Source organism: Aythya marila, assembly GCF_965140915.1.
Source record: "Aythya marila genome assembly, chromosome: Z".
NCBI classification, from domain to species: Eukaryota; Metazoa; Chordata; class Aves; order Anseriformes; family Anatidae; genus Aythya; species Aythya marila.
In genome coordinates, this window is record NC_139080.1 from 30,332,394 (window position 1) to 30,348,465 (window position 16,072).

The 16,072-nt window shown below is 35.6% G+C and overlaps 1 protein-coding gene and 1 long non-coding RNA gene across 4 annotated transcripts in view; one reads left to right on the forward strand and one right to left on the reverse strand.

Moving 5' to 3' along the window:
- RIC1 (RIC1 homolog, RAB6A GEF complex partner 1) overlaps positions 1 to 16,072 on the forward strand; it is a 49,260-nt gene that overhangs the window by 21,505 nt on the left and 11,683 nt on the right. The window contains exons 4-17 of one of the 3 annotated variants that reach the window (XM_082783330.1): positions 4,186 to 4,293; positions 4,986 to 5,128; positions 5,428 to 5,564; positions 6,640 to 6,731; positions 7,984 to 8,072; positions 9,027 to 9,171; positions 9,657 to 9,705; positions 10,364 to 10,516; positions 10,817 to 11,020; positions 12,340 to 12,378; positions 12,666 to 12,776; positions 13,298 to 13,387; positions 13,929 to 14,089; positions 15,145 to 15,283. In XM_082783330.1, the coding sequence (XP_082639456.1) occupies positions 4,186 to 4,293; positions 4,986 to 5,128; positions 5,428 to 5,564; positions 6,640 to 6,731; positions 7,984 to 8,072; positions 9,027 to 9,171; positions 9,657 to 9,705; positions 10,364 to 10,516; positions 10,817 to 11,020; positions 12,340 to 12,378; positions 12,666 to 12,776; positions 13,298 to 13,387; positions 13,929 to 14,089; positions 15,145 to 15,283 (1,660 nt within the window). The remainder of the gene's footprint in view (positions 1 to 4,185; positions 4,294 to 4,985; positions 5,129 to 5,427; positions 5,565 to 6,639; positions 6,732 to 7,983; positions 8,073 to 9,026; positions 9,172 to 9,656; positions 9,706 to 10,363; positions 10,517 to 10,816; positions 11,021 to 12,339; positions 12,379 to 12,665; positions 12,777 to 13,297; positions 13,388 to 13,928; positions 14,090 to 15,144; positions 15,284 to 16,072) is intronic. The other 2 variants (XM_082783332.1, XM_082783331.1) reach the window with 2 other exon arrangements.
- On the reverse strand, positions 11,053 to 15,991 carry LOC309890005. Its single transcript, XR_014319361.1, has 3 exons — positions 15,358 to 15,991; positions 12,355 to 12,459; positions 11,053 to 12,103 (listed from the first exon to the last, which is right to left on the reverse strand). It is a non-coding gene; the product is annotated as an uncharacterized lncRNA (long non-coding RNA).

Consider the following 16,072-nt stretch of genomic DNA (forward strand, 5'->3'; position numbering starts at 1 on the left):
GAGGATTTCCCAAAGGGATTTGTACAGGTACTGTATAAATCGTGTCATAGGGAAGAGATGTGCAACAGCGTCACAACTGAGGCTTCCCTGTATTGATCTGTTAATTATTTCTGTTTAGAGTTTTGGCAAAGAGATTAATACAAGATTTGTCAGTGAAGAGACAGCGTGCAGTCGCTTAATGCTGAGGATATTCTTGCCTTAAAACAAACAAAACAACAAAAAAAAAGAAAAAAGAAAAAAAAAACTTTGTGGCTGATAAGCTTAAAAATGGATGTTGTATTCTAACCACCATGGGTACTTGAACAAGTTAATGTTTGTATGCCAGTTTACATTCTTGTATTGTTGCTTATACGTCTTGTTAGAGTATTCGTGTCCTACTTATTTTTGGCATTTTTCAAACCTTTCTTCTTTCCTATAATAAGTCTGTTTATAGGTGCCATAAATTACCTCATCAGTTGAGGACTTTTTGCCCGATTCAGTGGACTTAAGATTAGAGTGTACAAATATTTTGAACTTTCAACTCTACATGGGTAACTGATGAGGTGTACAGTTAATTAACTTACTAAATAATTTTTCTTCGGAGTTCAGTTTGTGCTAAAACTTAACTGTGTGTTTTTTCCCTATTAAAACAACAAAGATGATTTTGGCTTTGGTTGGATAATGTATATTTAAAACTAGATTAGTTGCAGAATTTTTATTAAGCATTATGGCACTTACTAGCCCAGGCTGTGGTTCAGGAGGATTAAAATGTCATCAAGAAATCTTTGAAACTGGGTAATTTGTTAAACCATTTCACTTTTGAAAATGAAGAGTTGATTAATATGCTAGCTGGTTATTATTCTCAAACCACAGGAACATATTACCCATTTTGGTAGAAAAGGCTCTATAAAGAATTACCTTTCTAAACCCTTCCTCATTCTTTATAGTTGTATCCATATGCTCTCTCTAAAGTTTTGTCCAGCTTTTGGTGATCTGTGTGCATATAACTATGGATTAAGCTGGACATATTTCATCTGCTGGTGGCTGGCTGCAGTATCTGGTGGAGATTCGTAGGTTTAGAGGTCAGAAGGCTGAAGCTGTAAGGAAATGAGAGCTCATAGTGCAACTTCTTAAAAGTTGTTTCAGAACTGTTCATGTTTTCAACTTTTAATATGTTCTAATACGGTTTCAGGTGTTAACATCTTTTCCGATAAAGAGTATCAATTATTTCCCAAGCATCTCTAAATTGAATAGTAGGAAATGATTCTTCGGTATATTTTTGTTGTTGTTTGCTTTTTTAAAATATTTTTCTTGGATCAGGGATGCAATGGGAGATTCTTAGCACTCAGAATTGAGAATAGACTTATTCAAAGGTTTAGTTATATTAACAGATGTGGCCAATATCTTTTAAATTTAATGTATGAAGTATCAAAACGTGGGGCTTTGACAACCCTCCAGCTACATATGGGAATTAAGACTGAACTCTGAAACTAAGGGACAGATGAAAGATTTTTCACTTAAAATTTCTGCCCTGTCATTTCAAGTACAAACTCATTACCTTTATGACAATGTTTTTACATACCTACTGAAATAAATATAGAAGTGAAATAATTACATTTGTTTCAACATGCAGCTAGTTGGTCACTTTGATGTGTCCATTCCTCTCAATTCTTGTGTAAAAGAGTTACTTAAAATTTGGATACAACGGTAGCAGATGCTGATGTGGCAAGGCAGACCAAACATTCCTTCCTGCCTTCGTCAGCAGAGCACGTTCTTCATTTAAAGGTCAAAGTAGCTTAACTAGTAAGGCTGACTCATGCAGATGTGGACTGTATGAACACAGCGTACTTTGGATTGTACAACCCCTGAACCCATAGTAAGGGTATAGGTTGAATTGATGAATTTGACATAATCATAGGTAATGAACTAAAATACTGACATTGAGTTTCAATCGTGACAACAGGGGCACAGTGGCAAAAGATATTCTCTGCAGCTAGTAACAAATTGGCTGAAACTAGCTTGTGAAATTGAAAACATTCAAATAGTCTTACAAACTATTTTTATCAAAGGTGTTTAAAGAAGAAGAACCCTGCCCCCATGGAAGTTTCTCTTTCAGCACACACACAAAAAAAATAAATACTAAACTGTGGCGTTCCCATTCTGGTTTTATAATTTGTGTTCTGCAGAAACAGAGTTTATACTTTTGTTATGTACCTCAGTGTACAACAAGATTCATGTTGTGTGGTGTGTTATATACACATAACAGCAACAGTGAAATATTACACAATGCTTTTCTCTCACCTTTTGTGGTTTCATTACAAATTTCTGTTGTAACACTGACTCTTGATAAGCTGCAGTCCTTTTGTGTTGCTTGTGATTATACTGTCTGGAACTGTATGACTGCATAGATTGAAAGGCATGCATTCAAGTACGTGGGGGTTTCTGGGTGTTTTCTGTCCCCTTCTCCAACCTTCAGGATGATACCTTTGGAGATAGTGACAGATGTGAATAAATTAATTCTGTATACTATATTTTTTTATCTGTGACCTCTCTGATTCTAGAAGATGCCAAGCCAGAGCAGATGGGTTTGGTCTCAGAAATGTACAAGAATCACGGAATCAGAGAATGGTTGGGGATGGAAAGGACCTTAAAGCCCACCCAGTTCCAACCCCCTGCCATGGGCAGGGACACCTCCCACCAGACCAATTTGCCCAAAGCCCCATCCAGCCTGGCCTCGAACACCTCCAGGGATGGGGCATCCACAGCTTCTCTGGCCAACCTGCTCCAGTGCCTCACCACCCTCTGAGTGAAGAATTTCCTCTTAATATCCAATCTAAACCTCCCCTCTTTTAGTTAAAAGCCCCTTGTCCTATGACAATCCCTGACAAAGAGTCCCTCCCCAGCTTTCCTGTAGGCCCCCTTTAGGTATTGGAAAGCCACTATATGGTGTCCCTGGAGCTTTCTCCTCTCCAGGCTGAACAACCCCAACTCCCTCAGCTTGTCATCCTAGGAGAGATGCTCTGGCCCTTTGATCATTCTCATGGCCCTCCTTTGGACTTTATGGTCACCGTGTTTTTTTCTTAAGAGATGTTACTCTTTATGTCTGTTAACTCCAGCTTGTCAGAGGTTGCTTTGGTCTTACCTTAGCTAGCGTATGTATAGCTTTGTGTAAGAGGATGTTGTATCCATTGAAGAACAGGTGATCTAAATTTTACATTTTGTTATAAAATGGTAGTGGAATTAAGGCACTTGACACCATCTGAGATCAAGAAAGGCAGGAAGGAGATTAAGGTGTTGTTGTGCTATCAAACTTACCAAAAACTGCAGCTGCTTAATTTTCTGCCACATCTTAGGTAGTTGCATTGGCTACCCTGCTGATAGTGTTTTCTTAAAACCTAAGTTAAGGTGAGGTAGATTTGTGTACACATGTGTTTCTGACTAACGATGTTAGACAAAATGCTTAACTTGTCTGCCGTGCCTTTTTCATGCACATTTGGTGTTGTTTACTAGTATAATGCTCATTTCACCACTGGGTCATATATGTCACAATACTTAGGATAGTTCAGGATTCTTGTTTGTTCTTTTAATCATTAGCCAAACACATGGCACATCAAATAGACACCTAGATAAATAAGGAATGCTTTAATAATGCTGTACTGAGTTTCATTAGAGAATGAAATGCAAAATGTAAAAAGAGAAAAATACATCTTTCTGCGTTTAGAAGCTGATAAAGTGTAATGGTCAATTTTAAGGAAGTTCCGTCATCTTTCTTCTTCTCTTGGTAGGCTATAAATGTATTGTTAATTTGCTTGAGGGAAAGAGTCTTACAGATTAGTATAATAAAGTCTACCTATTGAGTTGTGCATGATGAATTGATAGTATAAACACGGATCTGGCAAAAAGAACTGAAGAAACATGAGTATTTTTCAGTCTAAAATATCTGTAATGCATGTTGGCAAGGAATGAATTTGAGATGGCTATTGTAGCATTCACAATCTGTTTGCTGTCTTATTTTGCTTGCTTACTCCTTTTAGGCATGTAGGATGACTACGCTTTTTCCACTACAATTGCGTTCTACATATCAAGTGTTCCTTGTGGCAGGTTGTAGATGAATATAAAGCAAAAAGTCAGTGAGAAATGTAAAACTAACTCTTACCTTTTTCGACTGCCATCTTGTTTCAATTTTAATATTTTCCTTGTTTTTAGAGGAAGTCCACATCTGAAGGGAACACCACATTATAAAGAAGAGCAATGTGCTCCTTCTTTAAGTCTAGAAATGAAGAAAGTGCTGGATCTGCAAGCTTCTATCACAAGGTATGCTCAATAATCACGTGTTTAGAATATTTCTCCTAATGAGAAACTTTCATATGAAACAGGAAGGGGATGGAAAAAACTTTCTCGTAAGCCTAAGAAGTTGAGAAAGTGTATTGCTGTTTAGGAATTATTTCTTTCTGTGTTTGCCTGTGCTGGTACTGTTTGTATGTAGAAACATGAAGAAAAGGCTATGTTTATGTTCAGTACTACATTATATTACTACGAATGTTACTGTACTTGGGCTGAAAGTATGGATTAGAGATTTCATGGAAACCTAGGTACATCCGAGCAAAACTGTAGGCAGAATTTCAACATTTCTTCAGCTGTTTGCAGATGATCCCCATTTTTTTCTGAAAAAAGTTTCATTTTTTTTTGTGGTGATTGCCTTCCCTATTCCCTATCAGAAGCATGAAAATGACATTCTGTGGTTTGCTAGCTAAACCATTATTCTGACAATACAGACCTGTTAATGACTTCTGATACCTAGAGAAAAACAGAGACACTGTATTTTATATTCTTTATAGCTTATTGTATAAAGGGTTTATGCACTCAGGTTATAATTTATTTGGTGTAACTTCTCAAGTTATTCATTATACAAAAGGCAGCTGTGTAGTGTTTGTTACGCTAGTTGATAAATCTGTGACATGGGTTTGAGATAGAGATTTTTAGAGAATGACAAATACATTTGTTAGTTTGCAGTCCATGTTAGAGGATCTACTTGTTGCTACTGCTGATGGATTTCTCCATCTTGTTCACTGGGATGGTATGACCAATGGAAGGAAGGCTATCAACCTGTGCACAGTTCCATTTTCTGTGGATCTGCAGTCTTCTCGAGGTAGGTTTGTGTTTTGTTCTTCTTCTTTTCGGTTGGTTTGTTTTGTGGCCATCTGTGGTTTCTTTGGTGGTTTGTGTTTTTTTGTTTGTTTTTGTGATCTTAAGCTATTGGAGAAATACTGTGTAATATAAAACACAATCTGTTCTCAGAGATGAGAAAAAATTGCCTTTTATAAATGTGGACAAAGTAGCCAATTTAAATTAGTTTTTGCTGTGAAGTAGCAAGTAAGCAACTGAAAAGTCTGTTGGCTTTCAATATCATGGTGTTAATGTATTTTTAAATTACTGGTATTTTCTCAGCAGGTTCGTTTTTGGGCTTTGAAGATGTTTACATCAGAGATATGGAATACTGTGCCACACTTGATGGTTTTGCTGTTGTTTTTAATGATGGCAGAGTTGGTTTCATTACACCAATGTCAAGTAGATTCACTGCTGAGGTATATTTCCTTTAGTATTTATAGCACACATTCTTCGACAGAAATTTTTCCCCTGGTCTCTGCATTCCAGTTAGCTTTCCATTTTAACTTTATGTTCAGCTACAAAGAAAGAAAAAAAGATAACAAACGTTTGAGAGAGAAAATAGAAACAGTACTGTATTTCATACCATAGTTTGAACTAGAATCTCTTAGGACTAGTACATGTCTATGGGAGAACATAACTAGTAGTAGATTTACTTTCTAATTGTTTATTGTCTCAGAATGTCATTCTAGTTCTGAGGTCTTACTACTGTCTCTGTGACAGACTTTTCTGTTTACCAGCCACAGGTATAGTTGTACAAAGTGGTTTCTCCTATGGCAAAGTATCATAGGTGCTATTTCTAGCTGTAATTAAGTCTTAACTCTTCTCATAGTGACAAGCATGTTTCAGATATTTTTTTTTTATGGAAGCTTTTGTAAGCTAAGCACTTTCTTACCCGTAATTCAGCCTACAAACCTACATTTTAGCATTCAATCTCTTCCACTTTTGGTTACACCTGAAGTGGTCAGGCCATCAGACTAGATCTCTTGAGGTGCCTTTCAACCATTCTATTTGTTTTAATTACAAAAAAATAATAAAATTGTTTACTCAGACCCAAACTCCTTCACACTCTTAATGTTGCAATTTCATTTGTTGGAGATGGGAATTTATTTTTCTGGTTTTTGTTTTGCCTCTGTCCTTGGTACCACCTACCGATTTTTAGATGGTACAAGAACACACTTGCCTTATAAATACTGACTTGCTTTGGTCATTCAGACCTGTGATGCACAAAAACTATTGCATATAAAACTGGTTTCACTGTTCCTAATAAGAAAATAAAAAATAAAAAATCAGGAAGATGCCAGTACATAGGGAAACTGTTCTTCTGAAGCAAGTCAGTTAATATTGATATCTGCAATTGAAATTTACCAAGGTGATGAAGGTCAACTGGCAAATCTGTTATATGGTGTGCATAGGTAGCATGTGGGTAGAAAGCAGCTAGCATGAGTAAAAGCACTGTTGAACACCAAATCTTTTGACTTCCTTCCTTTACAGCAGCTCCATGGTGTTTGGGCACAAGATGTGATTGATGGAACTTGTGTGGCAGTGAATAACAAATACAGACTAATGGCATTTGGATGTGCTAAGTAAGTTTTGCAAGACTGGTTCAATGGGGAAAGGAAGTCTTTCCTTGTAAAAACAGAAGTACTAATTTATTCTTACCAACTTGTGTTGAAAAAGCTTTAAAGATGAAAAGGATCAGTCTTCCTAGGATAATATGCTGTGTCAAGAAATTAGGAGGGAAGGTGTTTTTTTTTTTTTTTTTAATAAATAAATACATAAAAAATGCCTGCTTGAAATTGCAGTTGATGCTTTTTTCAGCTCTGGGGAGGAGAAAAAAAGTGGTTGGACCAGTAGTGAGGATTGGAAATGTGGTACTGTCCCAGTTAATTTCAAAGCAGGATTATAAAGTCAATTTTAAGCTGTTAATCATAATAGTACTGGACAAAAAGTAGCACTTTGTACCCAGCTGGCAGAGTGATCTCTTCTGGTCAGGAAAAATGATGCCTATTTGAATAACTAGGAATATTTATAAATTAAACTTGAAAAATGTTGTAGTGTTTGATTTACTGCTCCTTCAAGACAGTTCCTCCTATATAATACTATTCCAGATAGTTCTGAGTGCAGCTTTTAAAAAAGTGTTTGTTTTTCAGAGCATTTCGTAAGATGTGATAATCTGTGTGGTTTGGTCTTCAACTGTCTGAAATAGTATTCTCAGTTATAGTAACAACACAGTATGCTAGCATTTGCCTTTGAAAAATAGTTACTATATTTTTTTTAGTTACTTCTATGCTGCTGATGAAACTTTAGCAACTAGTAAAAAAATGAGTTTCTTTATGTGGATTGTCACGGTTGGAAGCTATGAACTATGTGGGTTGTGTATACATGGATGTTTTCAGAAAATACGGTCTTGGTTATAATAAGATTGGTTTTTCAGGTCCTCCACTGCCTTATTAAGTATGTTTTACAAATATGTCTTGTAAAGTGCTATGAGTGTTACTTGGCATAGTGTATCTGTTCTGGATGAATTTTGCACAAATGAGAAAATAGCAGACATAAAAATTAAGGTATTAATTTTTTTCTCCTTTTAGAAGGACAAGTGGGTATTTATAAAAGTCCTTGGCTTTTAACGAACTTAATGCAGCCTAAAGTTGTGTTATCTGCATTGACAAATTTTTTAAATTATTTTTATAACTTCTGTATATAAAGTAAAGAGTGAACTGTTTCTGAGAGTGGGAACACTGCTCTCAAATAATATGGAACAGCTTTTATTAATATCTTGAAACTGATGAGAAATCCGAATGGTTTGTAATCTAAAGCATGTGTAATCTCTTTCAGTGGCTCTGTGCAGGTTTATACAATAGATACCACCACTGGAGCCATGCAGTTTTCTCATAAATTGGAGTTGACACCAAAACAATATCCTGGTGAGCTAATTTTAATGCTAGAATTTTCCATCTGTTTTTGAGGAGGAACAAAGAACATTTTACCAGTTAACGATTTGTTGTTTCTATTACCACTGACAGCATTAGTTGTTTACTCTTGCACATGTGTTGTAATTTACTCTTGTATATTTGCTCTTTTTGCTGATTGCTTTTAACTGTCATTTGGATGTGTTTCATGTGTGAGTTTTTTGGTTTGATCTGAGTTAGTAGGTTACAGATCTCGCTGCTGTCATGTGGTGCCTTTTTAAGTGTTGCAGGTGTCTGTAGTTCCCACATAGAGTTTTGGATTATTTTTTCATGATTTATCTGGGAAAATGAGATTATTGTCAAAAACTGAAATGAGCATAATAGAGGTTTAAAAGAGGTAGAAGTCAACTTGAAACAGTATGTACAGGGTCCCAAAATTACAAACATTTTCTTGAAGTAATCCATCAATCCCTTGCCTGAACTGCAGTGAACAAAAACTCAATAAATTTTTACATGTAGTGTAGTGATAAGTATTGCTGACTTGTGAGTGAGGAATGTATAAAAGGGTAAATTTCATCCTCAGTTGAAAATATGTGACTTAACAATAAATAAATAAATAAAAATAAGTAAATAAAACCTTTATAGTCCAGCAAAGTGCCAAAGTAAGGGGTTTCAAGAGTGGCTATATTTTTTCCCCTAAATACTGTCTTAGCAGAATTGCAGTTACATAGTTATGTCATAGCACAGTATATTTTTGGCCTGTTTTCGTGTGCTTTTAGTTTTCTATGAAACCAAACATTTGAAAGAAAATGTGAATTCTTAATTTGCTGCTTATTCATTTCAATGAATGCAGCAAAAAGTTACTGAAAAATCAAGTACTTACTTCTGTATATTTTTGTTTCTACTGTTAAGAGCAGTTGAAGGACATGACATTTCTCACATGGTATTTTACTGTCTGTTTTTAAACAGATATTTGGAATAAAACAGGACCTGTTAAACTAATCAGATGGTCACCTGATAGCTGTGTTGTTATGGTGACCTGGGAATGTGGAGGCTTGTCCTTATGGAGTGTTTTTGGTGCTCAGCTTATCTGTACTTTAGGAGGTGATTTTGCGTGAGTATGTCTTTCTCTAATGAAATTGTAAAATGTTTTATTAGGAAAAAGTTATTTTTCTAATTAAAATATACATAATTAGAAATTAATTAATTGAATTATTTTGTAATCTATTTCCATCATAATTCCATAGATGTTGGAGTCATTGAATACTTAGGAAGAGATAATTTGAAAAAAAAAAAAAATTGTATTTTTTTTTGTAGTGATCTCTTTTGGCCATAAAGGCAAATTACCCTAAAGCTAGGCCTCAACAGGCAAATATTATTAAAATTCCTTCAGTACCAGTATGTATTTGTTGAAAAATTGCCAACACACAAATCAAAATTCAGACAGTTTACTCTAGACACCTGACAGTTGTTTTGCCTTTTATGCTTTTTAGTCAGAGGTAAGGCAAAAATATGGCATCAAATGACAATAGAAAGGTAGGAAGATAACTTCTTATTTTTGAAGCAATGCTGAACTCAAACTTCTGTTCTATTTTTAAGGTATCAGTCTGATGGTACTAAAAAGGACCCTCTAAAGATCAGTTCTATGGTAAATATAAATGTGAAAAATACTGTAATGGGAGACTGCCTGTTACTTTTTTTAATTATTTTTAGTAAAATAATTCTAGACGGACCTGAACAGGTTTGGGAGGTGGGCCTGTGTGTACCTCATGATTTTTGACAGAGCCAAATGCAAGGTCCAGCATCTGGGCTGGAACAATCTCAAGCACAGTTACAGGTTGGGCAGAGAATATAAGAGGGGAGATTTAGATTGGATATTAAGAGGAACTCAGAGGGTGGTGAGGCACTGGCACAGGCTGCCCAGAGAAGCTGTGGATGCCCCATCCCTGGAGGTGTTCAAAGCCAGGATGGATGGGGCTTTGGGCAACCTGGTCTGGTGGGAGGTGTCCCTGCCCATGGCAGGAGGTTGAAACTAGATGGTCTTTAAGTTCCCTTCCAACCCAACCCATTCTAAGAAAGACTTTCAGAAAAGCAAACTGGCTTTATTTGGCTTTATTGTGTTTAATGAGTAAGATGCTTTTACTATTCTTCATAATACAAATATTGTGTTGAGGGAAGAGGGGACAGCTGATGATTTTCATGTACTATGCCTGATCATCAAGTATGCACACAAAGCCTTTTCTTGGCCTTGCTTGTCATAGTAAGAATGAATGCTGATGTTTTTTTCTTTATTATTTTGCTTTCAGACCTGGGGTTCAGAAGGATATCATCTGTGGGTCATTGAGGGGAATTCTTCTCAAAACACTAAGCCTGACAGAGATGCAAAAAATGAACCTCAACAGTTTGGTATTCTGCAGTTTCATTTCATCAAGAGTGCACTCACTGTTAATCCTTGCATGGTAAGAGTATTGTTTTTTCATTTGTTTTCTTTTTGTTGTTGTTAGTGGTGTTTTTTTTAGTTATTTTTTGTTAGACTGATTTTATCATAAAATCTTTAAAATGGTACTTTGAAAATGTTGGTATGCACTAATGTAACATAAAACCTATTTGTGTAAGCGATACAAAGACAAAAAACTGCCTTAATACCTATTTTTCATGCTGTTTAACTTGTTAATACAGTGATAATTTCTTTTTTTTTTTTTTCCCTGTACATGGAGATAAAGGTTTATTTGGCATTTCTTTTCTTTTCTTTTTAAAAGAGTAACCAGGAACAAGTCCTTCTGCAAGGAGAAGATCGCTTGTATTTGAACTGTGGTGATGCAACACAGGCCCAGAACCCCAGAAATACTTCAGCACACTCTGAACACAAGCCTACCAGGGAAAGAGGTCCATTTTCAGATGGCAATTTAGATTCTCAGGGTTTAAGCACTTTACTAGGACACCGGCATTGGCACGTTGTACAGGTAATTCTCGCTGGTTGCCTGTGTGTGTTCTGAGCTTGCTGGAGTTTATGTGGCTGGAATTTGCAGCGAATCTTAGCATTCTGCCATACTCTTTTTTTTCCTATTGTGAAATTCTTGCCTTTTTATTTCCTTCTGAGTTTTGACTGGTACAGCTTTTTATTGAAAAATTACAAAGGATTGTTGACCATCTCAACCTTGTGTTGCACTCCAGCTAATAAGAATCAAAATGTCTTTTAACTGTATGAAAGAAATTAAGAAATTAATTTCCTTTCCTATGCTTTGAAAGGGAAAGCAAGTGTGACTTGCAGAAAACACTTCAGGGATGCGTTCTGTTGTTTTTTGCAGATTGCTTTAAGCAAATTCAACTAATGAATATAGTCTTAGGACGTTGGCTGTATTTTCAAGCAGTTTTAGATGGCATCTGTCTAAGCATGTAATTAAAACATCACAAAATAAAGCTTGGAAAGAAAAATTTATTTATAGGGGTAATCATAGCACAGATTCACTTCTCTGCAATAGATGAAAAAATAAGTAACATTTAATCTGTAATGCAATTGCCATCTTCCACAGTTTCAGACCTTCTAAAAACCTTTATTCAGAAAAATATCTACCAACATCTTATTTTTCACAGTGCATGAATTAGTATTATTAAACAGCATGTTACAGTAGGCATGCATATCTGGATGCTGTTGAATTTCCAGTGTAGTTAGCCAGTTGCTGCTGTTGTTCAAAGAAAGGTCTAGGTCTTCCTCCTGTATAGGAAAACAAAAATTAAGACAACTGGAATTTTTGTGGGAATCAACGTACCTGTGTGAACAATGAAGGCACTTATCTGTTTTGTATTAGACCAGGGACTGAAGTTTGATCCTGGATTGTATCATCCCAAGTTACATGACAAGTCCAGGATCAAGATTCAATTTGACGCATCACAGTGAAGTGTTCTCCTAACAGGGCTCTTGACAGTGCTGGTGTGTGTTTCTGACTGGATTAGAAATTTCATTGCAACACTGGAAGTCCTTCTTGGCAGCTGTGTTTATTAAAGCTTGTACATTCCCATGAGAGGTTCTGATAAAAGAGACGTACCTAAGGGGGAGGGGGGAAGCAGCAAAATTTGACTGTTAATTTGTGATGTATTACCTGTTGTATGTTGTTAATGCACTTCTTGTATTAAAAACAATTTAACGCGTATGATTCAGGAACTTAATTGGAAAAAAGTAATTGTAGTTAAAAGAAATACAACATTAAAAAGTTATAATTAATCACTACTTCAATGGTTCAGAGTATAGTAATTTTTTGTTTTGGTGTTCTTTATTTTTTAGATACATAGTACTTACCTAGAGAGCAACTGGCCTATAAGGGTGAGCGATTTTAAGAATACGTTCTTGCTTTTTTAAAGGTATTGGGGTTCTTAACAACTGTCCTTTAGGGTTGGATGACCTCTGAAAGATGAAAACATTGCTTTAAGTTACAGTAAGAAGAATGTGTTGGGCAGGAAAAGTAGAAAATGGGATAAAAACAAGATACTTCACAAGTTTTGACTCTAACATTTTATTGTCGTATTGTAATGCACTTGGATAGGATATACCATTTAGATTATTTCTCTACTGAGGTTCTGGTTTTTTTTGTTTTGTGTTCTTTTGGCCAGTTTTCAGCTATTGACAAGCTTGGGCAGAATGTAGCTGTTGTTGGCAAGTTTGGTTTTGCACATTATTCTTTACTCACCAAAAAATGGAAGCTGTTTGGAAACATTACCCAGGTGAGAGGCTATGGAATTTTATTTGGGTATACTGGGGAGGATAAATATGTTGGAATGTGATTCTTGGAGGATGATTAAAAGTATCTTTTTCAGATAAACAACCTGACAATGCACTTGGGATTAGGGTAGTTGATTTTCCACATTTTCCATAAAATAGCTGAAACGTCTTGTGGTTTTGGTGCAATAATTCATGTCTGATTATTGTTTCTAAATATGACTTCATTTAGTCAGACACTACTACTATGTATTATCTGAGAGTCTGTGTGAAACCCAGGTTTGGATGTTAACCTTTAAATTCTGGCCAAAGGCAAAAAGCTAAGTTGGCCAAAAGCAAAAAAGCTGAAGCTAAGTTCAGGGATGCCAGGAGACTAGGGAACAGTAGAGCTGTGTCTCATAGGATGAAGTTTGTCCTTCACATACTATTCTTTAGTTCTTTGTTATTTTCAAACAGCCAAAAACTTCATATCAATAGATCACCTTGCTCTTATCAATACAGTTTGCTGTGTTTTTTTTCTTTTCAGGAGCAAAATATGATCGTAACAGGAGGCTTAGCGTGGTGGAATGACTTCATTGTTCTTGCATGTTATAATTTAAATGATCATCAGGAAGAGGTATTTTTTCTTCAAAATTATTAAATCTTGCTTAGAATATCAGTTCTGTTCAAAAGTAGTAGTATAAATGAGTAACTTGATTTATAGGTGACTTCAGGTCACCTTCAAAAAATCTATATTAATGCTTTAATTCTTTGCACATAAGTTTACTATTGCTATGAAAAACTGTTTTCTGCTGAGAACCATGAATCTGCTCATTGATATGAAAACTTTGTGGTATTTTTAAATGTTTTGAGGTTTCCATTGTAGAAAGAGGGAGAGTTTTTGTAATATTTAAAGAAAAATATGGGCAGAAAACTTCAATTTTTTTTAACTAATGAATGAAACTCCCCTATGTTTGTTTAGTATTTCAGATTTGACTGTACTTCAACTGCTTTGGATGCAATAGTAAAATGTAATGCCTAAATCATCTGTTGAAACAAACACAGTAATGTATCTTGCTAGAAATCCATGACAACCATTCCACACCAAAAAAAAAGTGGAAGTACTATCAAATGTTAGTAAACAGAACCTATATTTACACTACTAGTTTTCCTTGTAGCTGAGAATCTACCTGCGAACATCTAATCTTGACAATGCATTTGCACACATCACCAAAGTGCAAGCAAACACGTTACTACTGAGTGTCTTCCGGGACATCGTAATATTGTTCAGAGCAGATTGTTCCATTTGCCTTTACAGTATTGAGAGAAGGCCTGAAGGGTGAGTATTAGTACTTAAACAATTTTTTGTAAAGTTTTTGTAAATCTGCTCTCAGTCTGAGTGTGTTCTCAGTCTGAGTAAATTCACATATATATGAGTATATTTATAAATATATAGAAATGAATATATAGAGAGATTTATATTCAGCAGTATAAAGTTGTTTGACAACTTGTTGAATCAGAATTTTAAATAGTGTCAGAGGAGTAAATGTCACTTGTATGCGCAAGTGATAATTCATGAGTCTTGTCACTTGGATGTGACAAGCAAATACACAAGCTAAGTGTGGGGGTGTGCATGGAGGAATGCATATTCCAAGCTATGTATGCACAAACATGTGGCTTGTTCTACTTGATAACTACTTGAAAAGTGAATGTAAACAGAAGAAAAAGGTACCAAAAGACACCCATGTATCTGAATATTTTAACAACAAAATATTTCTAACAATAGAAGTAGGAATTGGTGGAGGTAGGGTGGAGTAGCAAAGATGAAGATGGAAAAGGAAAGTTTGGCCCGTTCTGTGGTTGTGGGGAGCTATTTTGTTGCAAGATAAGTAGCAACAAAGAGCCAGATACTTTTGCATAGTTAAGTCTAGTGACCATAGAAGAGAGACAGATTCCCACATAGTTTTTGAGTGTCTGAACAGGTGATTTTTCTTCCATATGATATCTAGGTTTCAGCAATAAAGGACCCTTTTAAGCAGAAAGTAAGCTATTGACCCACTTCAGAGGAAAATATTTGCAATGTTTTCCACAGTAACAACAAAGCTGGAGGTTGATCAGAGACTTATTCTGAAGTATCTGAAGTATCTGATGACTCATAAAGCTCTGTTCCCCAAAACTATCAAGATCCAAGCTAAGCTGCTGTTAGGTTTATTTGGTAACTTTTAGGTAGTGTAGATATCTGGGCCGATGAGATTTCTGTTTAAGGGGAAGTAATTGTGATCTGTAGAGTAAATTGTTTGCTAAGTTGATTATTTTCATTAGCCTTGCTTCATAATACTGATTTTATATTAAATACTATTAAATAACTGTAACCCTTGTCATCTTTTATTTCAGTCTTAACCCTACTGCCAGTGTCCAAGTTCTTCAAGAAGTGTCCATGTCTCGATACATCCCCCATCCTTTTCTTGTAGTGTCTGTTACGTTGACATCGGTGAGGACAGAGACTGGCATCAGCTTGAAGATGCCTCAGCAGGTACAAAGACATTAGTGCTCAAAATTGGGAAGAAATTTTTGCCTGGATTTGTTAGCTTAGTTCTCAAAGCTTACCTAAGTGATGAAAATCATAAGTCAGTGGTTCTTCTGCGTGGTAAAATGCCATTATGTTTTTTTCCTGGTGCTTACTATGAAGACTTCAAACTGGAAGAAAAAAAAAGTAAATTCTTACTTCTGTTTCATGTCTTCTCTTGTCATCTTGTAAAGTTTGGGACCAAATATTGGGGGAAAAATTAACTATGCCTAGGGAAAATGCTGAACACCAGAGCTATGCATGGCACTCGGAAGTGCCTATTCTACAGTAATAAGTCAACTACAAAAGCATCCATAGAAAAAAGATGGCATATTATTTTATAAGGTTACTTCTAGTCAATTTCATCCTACACTATATTTACACTACAATGTAAAGTGAAATTGGATTTTTGTTGTCTGTGGTGTAAATAAATAAAGTTTGATTATTTGATTAGCTGCATTATGAAGCATTTTACCTCACAGAAGCTACTTTAAGATAGTTCTGAAGTTGTGTTATCTGTGAATTAGGGCCCTGGATATATGACATGTATTTTTTCTTCACATAACAAAGCCATTGGCAGATAACAAAGCACTAGCACAAGTGTGTAAAATCCAAAGGTTTGCATTGCTTTCTCCAGTGTATTCTAATTGAGTGTGCTAAACATGTATCCTAAGACTTTCATGTGATCTTGGGCAAGCTTGCTCTGGTTATGTCCCTGTGCCAAAATTGTTTAATTTTTTTCTTTACCTCTTGTCT